Below are 15665 nucleotides of genomic sequence, written 5' to 3'. Positions count from 1 at the left end.
AGAAATGACATTCACATTTCAAGCAGGCTATAGAAGCACTGATCTCCGGCGATACTGATTGAACAGAGTCCTAGGTGACGGTTTGTGTGATATGGGGGTTGGGGTTGATATGGGGGTTGGGGTTGAAGGGGGGTTGGGGTTGATATGGGGGTTGGGGTTGAAGGGGGGTTGAGATTGAAGGGGCGTTTGGGGTTGAAGGGGGTTGGGGTTGAAATGGGGGTTGGGGGTGATATGGGGGTTGGGGTTGAAGGGGGGTTGAGATTGAAGGGGGGTTTGGGGTTGAAGGGGGTTGGGGTTGAAATGGGGGTTGGGGGTGAAAGGTGTTGAAGAGGGTTGAATGGGTTTGAAGGGGATTTGTACCAAATGTACAAATAACAAGAAGTTCATTCTTTGTTTCTCATGAGGACTTGTACTTCACCATCTTACTCAGTCACACGACCAGAAGTTAACAGATAATTACCTTCATGGCTTCGCCCAGTCTGTTAGCAAAGTACTGCTGTCTGTTCTCAAAGCACTCCACTGCAAAAACAAAGAAGAGAACAGACTGAAATCACCTCAACTTTGTTTCTGATATCCTCTCTGGATCAGTCACTTCCTGTTGTTCTTTCTAAATAGTTCCTGGTAAGGAGGCTGCCTGCACTGGATCGGCACAGAGCCACAGTTTGTTTCTTAAGGGCACAACATCCCTTGAAATCAAATGTTGTTTTCTTCAAACAACTTGCAATTACTGTTAATAAGGAATGAATCGACCGAGGGCTCATCTGGTACAAATAGGAGCGAAGGAGAGGAGGCAAGGTGGAGAGGAGTAGAGAAACAACACCCCCTCCCTTTCTTTCCTCTCACTGCCAGTTGTAATACGGTTCATAGACAACATGACGGCAGAGAGAGACCAACAGAGAGAGAAAGGGAGAGAGACACAGAGAGACAGAGAGAAAAAGGGAGAGAGAGAGAGACACAGAGAGAGAAAGGGAGAGAGACAGAGAGACACAGAGAAACAGAGAGACAGAGAGAGAAAGGGAGAGAGACATAGAGAGAGAGAAAGGGAGAGAGACAGAGAGAGACAGTGACACAGAGAGACACAGAGAGAGAAAGGGAGAGAGACATAGAGAGACAGAGACACAGAGAGACACAGAGATAGAAAGGGAGAGAGACACAGAGACACACAGAGAGAAAGGGAGAGACATAGAGAGACAGCGACACAGAGAGACACAGAGAGAGAAATGGAGAGAGACATAGAGAGACAGAGACACAGAGAGAGAAAGGGAGAGAGACATAGAGAGACAGAGACACAGAGAGACACAGAGAGAGAAAGGGAGAGAGACATAGAGACAGAGACACAGAGAGAGAAAGGGAGAGAGACATAGAGAGACAGAGACACAGAGAGAGAAAGGGAGAGAGACATAGAGAGACAGAGACACAGAGAGAGAAAGGGAGAGAGACATAGAGAGACAGCGACACAGAGAGACACAGAGAGAGAAAGGGAGAGAGACATAGAGAGACAGAGACACAGAGAGAGAAAGGGAGAGAGACATAGAGAGACAGAGACACAGAGAGACACACAGAGAGAAAGGGAGAGAGACACAGAGAGACATAGAGAGAGAAAGGGAGAGAGACATAGAGAGAGACAGAGAGGCACAGAGAAACAGAGAGACAGAGACACACAGAGAGAGAGAAAGGGAGAGAGACAGAGACACAGAGAGAAAGAAAGGGAGAGAGACAGAGACACAGAGAGAGAAAGGGAGAGAGAAAGAGACACACAGAGAGAGAGAAAGGGAGAGAGACAGAGACACAGAGAGACACAGAGAAACAGGGAGACAGAGACACAGAGAGAGAGACACAGGGAGAGAGACAGATACACAGAGAGACACAGAGAGAGATGGAGTAATGCATAAACAGAGGAAGTGGAGTCTTGAGTGAGTGACACAGACATTCTGGCACGAAGACAGGAGCCTCATACATTATCAATGGACAGGTAATGTTATGCTGAAGAGATTAAACAGATAGAACATTCTGGAACTAGTCAGAGAGGCATTGATTGGCTTTATAGGAGTGTGTCAGAAACAATGGAGATGCTTAGTAGCTAATAGAGGTAAGAGTAGCTAATGTAGAGGTAAGAGGAGCTAATGTAGAGGTAAGAGGAGCTAATGTAGAGGTAAGAGGAGCTAATGTAGAGGTAAGAGGAGCTAATGTAGAGGTAAGAGGAGCTAATGTAGAGGTAAGAGGAGCTAATGTAGAGGTAAGAGGAGCTAATGTAGAGGTAAGAGGAGCTAATGTAGAGGTAAGAGGAGCTAATGTAGAGGTAAGAGGAGCTAATGTAGAGGTAAGAGGAGCTAATGTAGAGGTAAGAGGAGCTAATGTAGAGGTAAGAGGAGCTAATGTAGAGGTAAGAGTAGTTAATGTAGAGGTAAGAGTAGCTAATGTAGAGGTAAGAGTAGCTAATGTAGAGGTAAGAGTAGCTAATGTAGAGGTAAGAGGAGCTAATGGAGTGGTAAGAGTAGCTAATGTAGAGGTAAGAGTAGCTAATGTAGAGGTAAGAGTAGCTAATGTAGAGGTAAGAGTAGCTAATGTAGAGGTAAGAGTAGCTAGAGTAGAGGTAAGAGTAGCTAATGTAGAGGTAAGAGTAGCTAATGTAGAGGTAAGAGTAGCTAATGTAGAGGTAAGAGTAGGTAATGTAGAGGTAAGAGGAGCTAATGTAGAGGTAAGAGTAGCTAATGTAGAGGTAAGAGTAGCTAATGTAGAGGTAAGAGTAGCTAATGTAGAGGTAAGAGTAGCTAATGTAGAGGTAAGAGGAGCTAATGTAGAGGTAAGAGTAGCTAGAGTAGAGGTAAGAGTAGCTAATGTAGAGGTAAGAGGAGCTAATGTAGAGGTAAGAGTAGGTAATGTAGAGGTAAGAGTAGCTAGAGTAGAGGTAAGAGTAGCTAATGTAGAGGTAAGAGGAGCTAATGTAGAGGTAAGAGTAGGTAATGTAGAGGTAAGAGGAGCTAATGTAGAGGTAAGAGTAGCTAATGTAGAGGTAAGAGTAGCTAGAGTAGAGGTAAGAGTAGCTAATGTAGAGGTAAGAGGAGCTAATGTAGAGGTAAGAGGAGCTAATGTAGAGGTAAGAGGAGCTAATGTAGAGGTAAGAGGAGCTAATGTAGAGGTAAGAGGAGCTAATGTAGAGGTAAGAGGAGCTAATGTAGAGGTAAGAGGAGCTAATGTAGAGGTAAGAGGAGCTAATGTAGAGGTAAGAGGAGCTAATGTAGAGGTAAGAGGAGCTAATGTAGAGGTAAGAGTAGCTAATGTAGAGGTAAGAGGAGCTAATGTAGAGGTAAGAGTAGCTAATGTAGAGGTAAGAGTAGCTAATGTAGAGGTAAGAGGAGCTAATGGAGTGGTAAGAGTAGCTAATGTAGAGGTAAGAGTAGCTAATGTAGAGGTAAGAGTAGCTAATGTAGAGGTAAGAGTAGCTAATGTAGAGGTAAGAGTAGCTAGAGTAGAGGTAAGAGTAGCTAATGTAGAGGTAAGAGTAGCTAATGTAGAGGTAAGAGTAGCTAATGTAGAGGTAAGAGTAGGTCATGTAGAGGTAAGAGGAGCTAATGTAGAGGTAAGAGGAGCTAATGTAGAGGTAAGAGGAGCTAATGTAGAGGTAAGAGGAGCTAATGTAGAGGTAAGAGGAGCTAATGTAGAGGTAAGAGGAGCTAATGTAGAGGTAAGAGGAGCTAATGTAGAGGTAAGAGGAGCTAATGTAGAGGTAAGAGGAGCTAATGTAGAGGTAAGAGGAGCTAATGTAGAGGTAAGAGGAGCTAATGTAGAGGTAAGAGGAGCTAATGTAGAGGTAAGAGTAGCTAATGTAGAGGTAAGAGTAGCTAATGTAGAGGTAAGAGTAGCTAATGTAGAGGTAAGAGGAGCTAATGGAGTGGTAAGAGTAGCTAATGTAGAGGTAAGAGTAGCTAATGTAGAGGTAAGAGTAGCTAATGTAGAGGTAAGAGTAGCTAATGTAGAGGTAAGAGTAGCTAGAGTAGAGGTAAGAGTAGCTAATGTAGAGGTAAGAGTAGCTAATGTAGAGGTAAGAGTAGCTAATGTAGAGGTAAGAGTAGGTAATGTAGAGGTAAGAGTAGGTAATGTAGAGGTAAGAGGAGCTAATGTAGAGGTAAGAGTAGCTAATGTAGAGGTAAGAGTAGCTAATGTAGAGGTAAGAGTAGCTAATGTAGAGGTAAGAGTAGCTAATGTAGAGGTAAGAGGAGCTAATGTAGAGGTAAGAGTAGCTAGAGTAGAGGTAAGAGTAGCTAATGTAGAGGTAAGAGGAGCTAATGTAGAGGTAAGAGTAGGTAATGTAGAGGTAAGAGTAGCTAGAGTAGAGGTAAGAGTAGCTAATGTAGAGGTAAGAGGAGCTAATGTAGAGGTAAGAGTAGGTAATGTAGAGGTAAGAGGAGCTAATGTAGAGGTAAGAGTAGCTAATGTAGAGGTAAGAGTAGCTAGAGTAGAGGTAAGAGTAGCTAATGTAGAGGTAAGAGGAGCTAATGTAGAGGTAAGAGGAGCTAATGTAGAGGTAAGAGGAGCTAATGTAGAGGTAAGAGGAGCTAATGTAGAGGTAAGAGGAGCTAATGTAGAGGTAAGAGGAGCTAATGTAGAGGTAAGAGGAGCTAATGTAGAGGTAAGAGGAGCTAATGTAGAGGTAAGAGGAGCTAATGTAGAGGTAAGAGGAGCTAATGTAGAGGTAAGAGTAGCTAATGTAGAGGTAAGAGGAGCTAATGTAGAGGTAAGAGTAGCTAATGTAGAGGTAAGAGTAGCTAATGTAGAGGTAAGAGGAGCTAATGGAGTGGTAAGAGTAGCTAATGTAGAGGTAAGAGTAGCTAATGTAGAGGTAAGAGTAGCTAATGTAGAGGTAAGAGTAGCTAATGTAGAGGTAAGAGTAGCTAGAGTAGAGGTAAGAGTAGCTAATGTAGAGGTAAGAGTAGCTAATGTAGAGGTAAGAGTAGCTAATGTAGAGGTAAGAGTAGGTCATGTAGAGGTAAGAGGAGCTAATGTAGAGGTAAGAGTAGCTAATGTAGAGGTAAGAGTAGCTAATGTAGAGGTAAGAGTAGCTAATGTAGAGGTAAGAGTAGCTAATGTAGAGGTAAGAGGAGCTAATGTAGAGGTAAGAGTAGCTAGAGTAGAGGTAAGAGTTGCTAATGTAGAGGTAAGAGTAGGTAATGTAGAGGTAAGAGTAGCTAGAGTAGAGGTAAGAGTAGCTAATGTAGAGGTAAGAGGAGCTAATGTAGAGGTAAGAGTAGGTAATGTAGAGGTAAGAGGAGCTAATGTAGAGGTAAGAGTAGCTAATGTAGAGGTAAGAGTAGCTAATGTAGAGGTAAGAGGAGCTAATGTAGAGGTAAGAGTAGGTAATGTAGAGGTAAGAGGAGCTAATGTAGAGGTAAGAGGAGCTAATGTAGAGGTAAGAGTAGCTAATGTAGAGGTAAGAGGAGCTAATGTAGAGGTAAGAGTAGCTAATGTAGAGGTAAGAGGAGCTAATGTAGAGGTAAGAGTAGCTAATGTAGAGGTAAGAGAAGCTAATGTAGAGGTAAGAGTAGCTAATGTAGAGGTAAGAGTAGCTAATGTAGAGGTAAGAGGAGCTAGAGTAGAGGTAAGAGTAGCTAATGTAGAGGTAAGAGTAGATAATGTAGAGGTAAGAGTAGCTAATGTAGAGGTAAGAGTAGCTAATGTAGAGGTAAGAGTAGCTAATGTAGAGGTAAGAGGAGCTAGAGTAGAGGTAAGAGTAGCTAATGTAGAGGTAAGAGTAGCTAGAGTAGAGGTAAGAGTAGCTAATGTAGAGGTAAGAGTAGCTAGAGTAGAGGTAAGAGTAGCTAATGTAGAGGTAAGAGTAGCTAGAGTAGAGGTAAGAGTAGCTAATGTAGAGGTAAGAGTAGCTAATGTAGAGGTAAGAGTAGCTAATGTAGAGGTAAGAGGAGCTAGAGTAGAGGTAAGAGTAGCTAATGTAGAGGTAAGAGTAGCTAATGTAGAGGTAAGAGTAGCTAATGTAGAGGTAAGAGTAGCTAATGTAGAGGTAAGAGGAGCTAGAGTAGAGGTAAGAGTAGATAATGTAGAGGTAAGAGTAGATAATGTAGAGGTAAGAGAAGCTAATGTAGAGGTAAGAGTAGCTAATGTAGAGGTAAGAGTAGATAATGTAGAGGTAAGAGAAGCTAATGTAGAGGTAAGAGTAGCTAATGTAGAGGTAAGAGGAGATAATGTAGAGGTAAGAGAAGCTAATGTAGAGGTAAGAGTAGCTAATGTAGAGGTAAGAGTAGATAATGTAGAGGTAAGAGAAGCTAATGTAGAGGTAAGAGTAGATAATGTAGAGGTAAGAGGAGCTAATGTAGAGGTAAGAGTAGATAATGTAGAGGTAAGAGAAGCTAATGTAGAGGTAAGAGTAGCTAATGTAGAGGTAAGAGTAGATAATGTAGAGGTAAGAGAAGCTAATGTAGAGGTAAGAGTAGCTAATGTAGAGGTAAGAGAAGCTAATGTAGAGGTAAGAGTAGCTAATGTAGAGGTAAGAGTAGATAATGTAGAGGTAAGAGAAGCTAATGTAGAGGTAAGAGTAGCTAATGTAGAGGTAAGAGAAGCTAATGTAGAGGTATGAGTAGGTAATGTAGAGGTAAGAGTAGATAATGTAGAGGTAAGAGTAGCTAGAGTAGAGGTAAGAGTAGCTAATGTAGAGGTAAGAGTAGCTAATGTAGAGGTAAGAGTAGCTAATGTAGAGGTAAGAGTAGCTAATGTAGAGGTAAGAGTAGCTAATGTAGAGGTAAGAGTAGCTAGAGTAGAGGTAAGAGTAGCTAATGTAGAGGTAAGAGTAGCTAATGTAGAGGTAAGAGTAGCTAATGTAGAGGTAAGAGTAGCTAATGTAGAGGTAAGAGTAGCTAATGTAGAGGTAAGAGTAGCTAGAGTAGAGGTAAGAGTAGCTAATGTAGAGGTAAGAGGAGCTAATGTAGAGGTAAGAGTAGCTAATGTAGAGGTAAGAGTAGCTAATGTAGAGGTAAGAGTAGCTAATGTAGAGGTAAGAGGAGCTAATGTAGAGGTAAGAGTAGCTAATGTAGAGGTAAGAGAAGCTAATGTAGAGGTAAGAGTAGCTAAGGTAGAGGTAAGAGGAGCTAATGGAGTGGTAAGAGTAGCTAATGTAGAGGTAAGAGGAGCTAATGTAGAGGTAAGAGTAGCTAATGTAGAGGTAAGAGTAGCTAATGTAGAGGTAAGAGGAGCTAATGTAGAGGTAAGAGGAGCTAATGTAGAGGTAAGAGGAGCTAATGTAGAGGTAAGAGTAGCTAATGTAGAGGTAAGAGGAGCTAATGTAGAGGTAAGAGGAGCTAATGTAGAGGTAAGAGGAGCTAGAGGAGCTAATGTAGAGGTAAGAGGAGCTAATGTAGAGGTAAGAGGAGCTAATGTAGAGGTAAGAGGAGCTAGAGGAGCTAATGTAGAGGTAAGAGGAGCTAATGTAGAGGTAAGAGGAGCTAATGTAGAGGTAAGAGGAGCTAATGTAGAGGTAAGAGGAGCTAATGTAGAGGTAAGAGTAGCTAATGTAGAGGTAAGAGGAGCTAATGTAGAGGTAAGAGTAGCTAATGTAGAGGTAAGAGTAGCTAATGTAGAGGTAAGAGTAGCTAATGTAGAGGTAAGAGGAGCTAATGTAGAGGTAAGAGGAGCTAATGTAGAGGTAAGAGGAGCTAGAGGAGCTAATGTAGAGGTAAGAGGAGCTAATGTAGTGGTAAGAGGGGCTAATGTAGAGGTAAGAGGAGCTAATGTAGAGGTCAGAGGAGCTAATGTAGAGGTAAGAGGAGCTAATGTAGAGGTAAGAGTAGCTAATGTAGAGGTAAGAGAAGCTAATGTAGAGGTATGAGTAGCTAATGTAGAGGTAAGAGGAGCTAATGTAGAGGTAAGAGGAGCTAGAGGAGCTAATGTAGAGGTAAGAGGAGCTAATGTAGAGGTAAGAGGAGCTAATGTAGAGGTAAGAGGAGCTAGAGGAGCTAATGTAGAGGTAAGAGGAGCTAATGTAGAGGTAAGAGGAGCTAATGTAGAGGTAAGAGGAGCTAATGTAGAGGTAAGAGGAGCTAATGTAGAGGTAAGAGTAGCTAATGTAGAGGTAAGAGTAGCTAATGTAGAGGTAAGAGTAGCTAATGTAGAGGTAAGAGTAGCTAATGTAGAGGTAAGAGTAGCTAGAGTAGAGGTAAGAGTAGCTAATGTAGAGGTAAGAGTAGCTAATGTAGAGGTAAGAGTAGCTAATGTAGAGGTAAGAGTAGCTAATGTAGAGGTAAGAGTAGCTAGAGTAGAGGTAAGAGTAGCTAATGTAGAGGTAAGAGTAGCTAATGTAGAGGTAAGAGTAGCTAATGTAGAGGTAAGAGTAGCTAATGTAGAGGTAAGAGTAGCTAATGTAGAGGTAAGAGTAGCTAGAGTAGAGGTAAGAGTAGCTAATGTAGAGGTAAGAGTAGCTAATGTAGAGGTAAGAGTAGCTAATGTAGAGGTAAGAGTAGCTAATGTAGAGGTAAGAGTAGCTAATGTAGAGGTAAGAGTAGCTAATGTAGAGGTAAGAGTAGCTAATGTAGAGGTAAGAGGAGCTAATGTAGAGGTAAGAGTAGCTAATGTAGAGGTAAGAGAAGCTAATGTAGAGGTAAGAGTAGCTAATGTAGAGGTAAGAGGAGCTAATGTAGAGGTAAGAGTAGCTAATGTAGAGGTAAGAGAAGCTAATGTAGAGGTAAGAGTAGCTAATGTAGAGGTAAGAGGAGCTAAAGGAGTGGTAAGAGTAGCTAATGTAGAGGTAAGAGGAGCTAATGTAGAGGTAAGAGTAGCTAATGTAGAGGTAAGAGGAGCTAATGTAGAGGTAAGAGGAGCTAATGTAGAGGTAATAGGAGCTAGAGGAGCTAATGTAGAGGTAAGAGGAGCTAATGTAGAGGTAAGAGGAGCTAATGTAGAGGTAAGAGGAGCTAGAGGAGCTAATGTAGAGGTAAGAGGAGCTAATGTAGAGGTAAGAGGAGCTAATGTAGAGGTAAGAGGAGCTAATGTAGAGGTAAGAGGAGCTAATGTAGAGGTAAGAGGAGCTAATGTAGAGGTAAGAGTAGCTAATGTAGAGGTAAGAGTAGCTAATGTAGAGGTAAGAGTAGCTAATGTAGAGGTAAGAGTAGCTAATGTAGAGGTAAGAGGAGCTAATGTAGAGGTAAGAGTAGCTAATGTAGAGGTAAGAGTAGCTAATGTAGAGGTAAGAGTAGCTAATGTAGAGGTAAGAGTAGCTAATGTAGAGGTAAGAGGAGCTAATGTAGAGGTAAGAGGAGCTAGAGGAGCTAATGTAGAGGTAAGAGGAGCTAATGTAGAGGTAAGAGTAGCTAATGTAGAGGTAAGAGTAGCTAATGTAGAGGTAAGAGTAGCTAATGTAGAGGTAAGAGTAGCTAATGTAGAGGTAAGAGTAGCTAATGTAGAGGTAAGAGTAGCTAATGTAGAGGTAAGAGTAGCTAATGTAGAGGTAAGAGTAGCTAATGTAGAGGTAAGAGTAGCTAATGTAGAGGTAAGAGGAGCTAATGTAGAGGTAAGAGGAGCTAATGTAGAGGTAAGAGGAGCTAGAGGAGCTAATGTAGAGGTAAGAGGAGCTAATGTAGTGGTAAGAGGGGCTAATGTAGAGGTAAGAGGAGCTAATGTAGAGGTAAGAGGAGCTAATGTAGAGGTAAGAGGAGCTAATGTAGAGGTAAGAGGAGCTAATGTAGAGGTAAGAGGAGCTAGAGGAGCTAATGTAGAGGTAAGAGGAGCTAATGTAGAGGTAAGAGGAGCTAATGTAGAGGTAAGAGGAGCTAATGTAGAGGTAAGAGGAGCTAATGTAGAGGTAAGAGTAGCTAATGTAGAGGTAGGAGGAGCTAATGTAGAGGTAAGAGTAGCTAATGAAGAGGTAAGAGTAGCTAATGTAGAGGTAAGAGTAGCTAATGTAGAGGTAAGAGTAGCTAATGTAGAGGTAAGAGGAGCTAATGTAGAGGTAAGAGTAGCTAATGTAGAGGTAAGAGGAGCTAATGTAGAGGTAAGAGTAGCTAATGTAGAGGTAAGAGTAGCTAATGTAGAGGTAAGAGTAGCTAATGTAGAGGTAAGAGTAGCTAATGTAGAGGTAAGAGTAGCTAATGTAGAGGTAAGAGGAGCTAATGTAGAGGTAAGAGGAGCTAATGTAGAGGTAAGAGGAGCTAGAGGAGCTAATGTAGAGGTAAGAGGAGCTAATGTAGTGGTAAGAGGGGCTAATGTAGAGGTAAGAGGAGCTAATGTAGAGGTAAGAGGAGCTAATGTAGAGGTAAGAGGAGCTAATGTAGAGGTAAGAGTAGCTAATGTAGAGGTAAGAGTAGCTAATGTAGAGGTAAGAGTAGCTAATGTAGAGGTAAGAGTAGCTAATGTAGAGGTAAGAGGAGCTAATGTAGAGGTAAGAGTAGCTAATGTAGAGGTAAGAGTAGCTAATGTAGAGGTAAGAGTAGCTAATGTAGAGGTAAGAGGAGCTAATGTAGAGGTAAGAGGAGCTAATGTAGAGGTAAGAGGAGCTAGAGGAGCTAATGTAGAGGTAAGAGGAGCTAATGTAGAGGTAAGAGTAGCTAATGTAGAGGTAAGAGTAGCTAATGTAGAGGTAAGAGTAGCTAATGTAGAGGTAAGAGTAGCTAATGTAGAGGTAAGAGTAGCTAATGTAGAGGTAAGAGTAGCTAATGTAGAGGTAAGAGTAGCTAATGTAGAGGTAAGAGTAGCTAATGTAGAGGTAAGAGGAGCTAATGTAGAGGTAAGAGGAGCTAATGTAGAGGTAAGAGGAGCTAGAGGAGCTAATGTAGAGGTAAGAGGAGCTAATGTAGTGGTAAGAGGGGCTAATGTAGAGGTAAGAGGAGCTAATGTAGAGGTAAGAGGAGCTAATGTAGAGGTAAGAGGAGCTAATGTAGAGGTAAGAGGAGCTAATGTAGAGGTAAGAGGAGCTAGAGGAGCTAATGTAGAGGTAAGAGGAGCTAATGTAGAGGTAAGAGGAGCTAATGTAGAGGTAAGAGGAGCTAATGTAGAGGTAAGAGGAGCTAATGTAGAGGTAAGAGTAGCTAATGTAGAGGTAGGAGGAGCTAATGTAGAGGTAAGAGTAGCTAATGTAGAGGTAAGAGTAGCTAATGTAGAGGTAAGAGTAGCTAATGTAGAGGTAAGAGTAGCTAATGTAGAGGTAAGAGGAGCTAATGTAGAGGTAAGAGTAGCTAATGTAGAGGTAAGAGGAGCTAATGTAGAGGTAAGAGTAGCTAATGTAGAGGTAAGAGTAGCTAATGTAGAGGTAAGAGTAGCTAATGTAGAGGTAAGAGTAGCTAATGTAGAGGTAAGAGTAGCTAATGTAGAGGTAAGAGGAGCTAATGTAGAGGTAAGAGGAGCTAATGTAGAGGTAAGAGGAGCTAGAGGAGCTAATGTAGAGGTAAGAGGAGCTAATGTAGTGGTAAGAGGGGCTAATGTAGAGGTAAGAGGAGCTAATGTAGAGGTAAGAGGAGCTAATGTAGAGGTAAGAGGAGCTAATGTAGAGGTAAGAGTAGCTAATGTAGAGGTAAGAGTAGCTAATGTAGAGGTAAGAGTAGCTAATGTAGAGGTAAGAGTAGCTAATGTAGAGGTAAGAGGAGCTAATGTAGAGGTAAGAGTAGCTAATGTAGAGGTAAGAGTAGCTAATGTAGAGGTAAGAGTAGCTAATGTAGAGGTAAGAGGAGCTAATGTAGAGGTAAGAGGAGCTAATGTAGAGGTAAGAGGAGCTAGAGGAGCTAATGTAGAGGTAAGAGTAGCTAATGTAGAGGTAAGAGGAGCTAATGTAGAGGTAAGAGGAGCTAATGTAGAGGTAAGAGGAGCTAGAGTAGAGGTAAGAGGAGCTAATGTAGAGGTAAGAGGAGCTAATGTAGAGGTAAGAGGAGCTAGAGGAGCTAATGTAGAGGTAAGAGTAGCTAATGTAGAGGTAAGAGGAGCTAGAGGAGCTAATGTAGAGGTAAGAGTAGCTAATGTAGAGGTAAGAGGAGCTAGAGGAGCTAATGTAGAGGTAAGAGTAGCTAATGTAGAGGTAAGAGGAGCTAATGTAGAGGTAAGAGGAGCTAGAGGAGCTAATGTAGAGGTAAGAGTAGCTAATGTAGAGGTAAGAGGAGCTAATGTAGAGGTAAGAGGAGCTAATGTAGAGGTAAGAGGAGCTAGAGTAGAGGTAAGAGGAGCTAATGTAGAGGTAAGAGGAGCTAATGTAGAGGTAAGAGGAGCTAGAGGAGCTAATGTAGAGGTAAGAGTAGCTAATGTAGAGGTAAGAGGAGCTAATGTAGAGGTAAGAGGAGCTAATGTAGAGGTAAGGGGAGCTAATGTAGAGGTAAGAGGAGCTAATGTAGAGGTAAGAGGAGCTAGAGTAGAGGTAAGAGGAGCTAATGTAGAGGTAAGAGGAGCTAGAGGAGCTAATGTAGAGGTAAGAGTAGCTAATGTAGAGGTAAGAGGAGCTAATGTAGAGGTAAGAGGAGCTAATGTAGAGGTAAGAGGAGCTAATGTAGAGGTAAGAGGAGCTAATGTAGAGGTAAGAGTAGCTAATGTAGAGGTAAGAGGAGCTAATGTAGAGGTAAGAGTAGCTAATGTAGAGGTAAGAGTAGCTAATGTAGAGGTAAGAGGGGCTAGAGGAGCTAATGTAGAGGTAAGAGTAGCTAATGTAGAGGTAAGACTAGCTAATGTAGAGGTAAGAGTAGCTAATGTAGAGGTAAGAGTAGCTAATGTAGAGGTAAGAGTAGCTAATGTAGAGGTAAGAGGAGCTAATGTAGAGGTAAGAGGAGGTAATGTAGAGGTAAGAGTAGCTAATGTAGAGGTAAGAGTAGCTAATGTAGAGGTAAGAGTAGCTAATGTAGAGGTAAGAGTAGCTAATGTAGAGGTAAGAGGAGCTAATGTAGAGGTAAGAGGAGCTAATGTAGAGGTAAGAGTAGCTAATGTAGAGGTAAGAGTAGCTAATGTAGAGGTAAGAGTAGCTAATGTAGAGGTAAGAGGGGCTAATGTAGAGGTAAGAGTAGCTAATGTAGAGGTAAGAGGAGCTAATGTAGAGGTAAGAGGGGCTAATGTAGAGGTAAGAGTAGCTAATGTAGAGGTAAAAGGAGCTAATGTAGAGGTAAGAGGAGCTAATGTAGAGGTAAGAGTAGCTAGAGGAGCTAATGTAGAGGTAAGAGTAGCTAATGTAGAGGTAAGAGAAGCTAATGTAGAGGTAAGAGGAGCTAATGTAGAGGTAAGAGTAGCTAGAGGAGCTAATGTAGAGGTAAGAGTAGCTAATGTAGAGGTAAGAGAAGCTAATGTAGAGGTAAGAGTAGCTAATGTAGAGGTAAGAGGAGCTAGAGGAGCTAATGTAGAGGTAAGAGTAGATAATGTAGAGGTAAGAGGAGCTAATGTAGAGGTAAGAGTAGCTAATGTAGAGGTAAGATGAGCTAGAGGAGCTAATGTAGAGGTAAGAGTAGCTAATGTAGAGGTAAGAGAAGCTAGAGGAGCTAATGTAGAGGTAAGAGGAGCTAGAGGAGCTAATGTAGAGGTAAGAGGAGCTAGAGGAGCTAATGTAGAGGTAAGAGGAGCTAGAGGAGCTAATGTAGAGGTAAGAGTAGCTAATGTAGAGGTAAGAGGAGCTAGAGGAGCTAATGTAGAGGTAAGAGGAGCTAGAGGAGCTAATGTAGAGGTAAGAGTATCTAATGTAGAGGTAAGAGAAGCTAATGTAGAGGTAAGAGGAGCTAATGTAGAGGTAAGAGTAGCTAGAGGAGCTAATGTAGAGGTAAGAGTAGCTAATGTAGAGGTAAGAGAAGCTAATGTAGAGGTAAGTGAAGCTAATGTAGAGGTAAGAGTAGCTAATGTAGAGGTAAGAGGAGCTAGAGGAGCTAATGTAGAGGTAAGAGTAGCTAATGTAGAGGTAAGAGAAGCTAATGTAGAGGTAAGAGTAGCTAATGTAGAGGTAAGAGTAGATAATGTAGAGGTAAGAGGAGCTAATGTAGAGGTAAGAGTAGCTAGAGTAGCTAATGTAGAGGTAAGAGTAGCTAATGTAGAGGTAAGAGGAGCTAATGTAGAGGTAAGAGGAGCTAGAGGAGCTAATGTAGAGGTAAGAGTAGCTAATGTAGAGGTAAGAGTAGCTAATGTAGAGGTAAGAGGAGCTAATGTAGAGGTAAGAGTAGCTAATGTAGAGGTAAGAGTAGCTAATGTAGAGGTAAGAGTAGCTAATGTAGAGGTAAGAGGGGCTAATGTAGAGGTAAGTGTAGCTAATGTAGAGGTAAGAGGAGCTAATGTAGAGGTAAGAGGTGCTAATGTAGAGGTAAGAGTAGCTAATGTAGAGGTAAAAGGAGCTAATGTAGAGGTAAGAGGAGCTAATGTAGAGGTAAGAGTAGCTAGAGGAGCTAATGTAGAGGTAAGAGTAGCTAATGTAGAGGTAAGAGAAGCTAATGTAGAGGTAAGAGGAGCTAGAGGAGCTAATGTAGAGGTAAGAGTAGCTAATGTAGAGGTAAGAGTAGCTAATGTAGAGGTAAGAGAAGCTAATGTATAGGTAAGAGTAGCTAATGTAGAGGTAAGAGGAGCTAGAGGAGCTAATGTAGAGGTAAGAGTAGATAATGTAGAGGTAAGAGGAGCTAATGTAGAGGTAAGAGTAGCTAGAGGAGCTAATGTAGAGGTAAGAGTAGCTAATGTAGAGGTAAGAGAAGCTAATGTAGAGGTAAGAGTAGCTAATGTAGAGGTAAGAGGAGCTAGAGGAGCTAATGTAGAGGTAAGAGTAGATAATGTAGAGGTAAGAGGAGCTAATGTAGAGGTAAGAGTAGCTAGAGGAGCTAATGTAGAGGTAAGAGTAGCTAATGTAGAGGTAAGAGAAGCTAATGTAGAGGTAAGAGTAGCTAATGTAGAGGTAAGAGGAGCTAGAGGAGCTAATGTAGAGGTAAGAGTAGATAATGTAGAGGTAAGAGGAGCTAATGTAGAGGTAAGAGTAGCTAATGTAGAGGTAAGATGAGCTAGAGGAGCTAATGTAGAGGTAAGAGTAGCTAATGTAGAGGTAAGAGAAGCTAGAGGAGCTAATGTAGAGGTAAGAGGAGCTAGAGGAGCTAATGTAGAGGTAAGAGTAGCTAGAGGAGCTAATGTAGAGGTAAGAGGAGCTAGAGGAGCTAATGTAGAGGTAAGAGTAGCTAATGTAGAGGTAAGAGGAGCTAGAGGAGCTAATGTAGAGGTAAGAGGAGCTAGAGGAGCTAATGTAGAGGTAAGAGTAGCTAATGTAGAGGTAAGAGAAGCTAATGTAGAGGTAAGAGGAGCTAATGTAGAGGTAAGAGTAGCTAGAGGAGCTAATGTAGAGGTAAGAGTAGCTAATGTAGAGGTAAGAGAAGCTAATGTAGAGGTAAGAGTAGCTAATGTAGAGGTAAGAGGAGCTAGAGGAGCTAATGTAGAGGTAAGAGTAGATAATGTAGAGGTAAGAGGAGCTAATGTAGAGGTAAGAGTAGCTAGAGGAGCTAATGTAGAGGTAAGAGTAGCTAATGTAGAGGTAAGAGAAGCTAATGTAGAGGTAAGAGTAGCTAATGTAGAGGTAAGAGGAGCTAGAGGAGCTAATGTAGAGGTAAGAGTAGATAATGTAGAGGTAAGAGGAGCTAATGTAGAGGTAAGAGTAGCTAATGTAGAGGTAAGATGAGCTAGAGGAGCTAATGTAGAGGTAAGAGTAGCTAATGTAGAGGTAAGAGAAGCTAGAGGAGCTAATGTAGAGG

General features: G+C 41.7%; 1 protein-coding gene across 2 annotated transcripts in view; it reads right to left on the bottom strand.

The window, feature by feature from the left end:
• Positions 1-15665, bottom strand: part of LOC139575466 (annexin A2-A-like) — a 38141-nt gene that overhangs the window by 3626 nt on the left and 18850 nt on the right. For both annotated transcript variants that reach the window (XM_071400456.1, XM_071400457.1), the window contains exon 11: positions 461-519. In XM_071400456.1, the coding sequence (XP_071256557.1) occupies positions 461-519 (59 nt within the window). The remainder of the gene's footprint in view (positions 1-460; positions 520-15665) is intronic.

This window comes from Salvelinus alpinus, chromosome 5 (genome assembly GCF_045679555.1).
Source record: "Salvelinus alpinus chromosome 5, SLU_Salpinus.1, whole genome shotgun sequence".
NCBI classification, from domain to species: Eukaryota; Metazoa; Chordata; class Actinopteri; order Salmoniformes; family Salmonidae; genus Salvelinus; species Salvelinus alpinus.
This window is presented reverse-complemented; position numbering and strand designations above follow the sequence as displayed.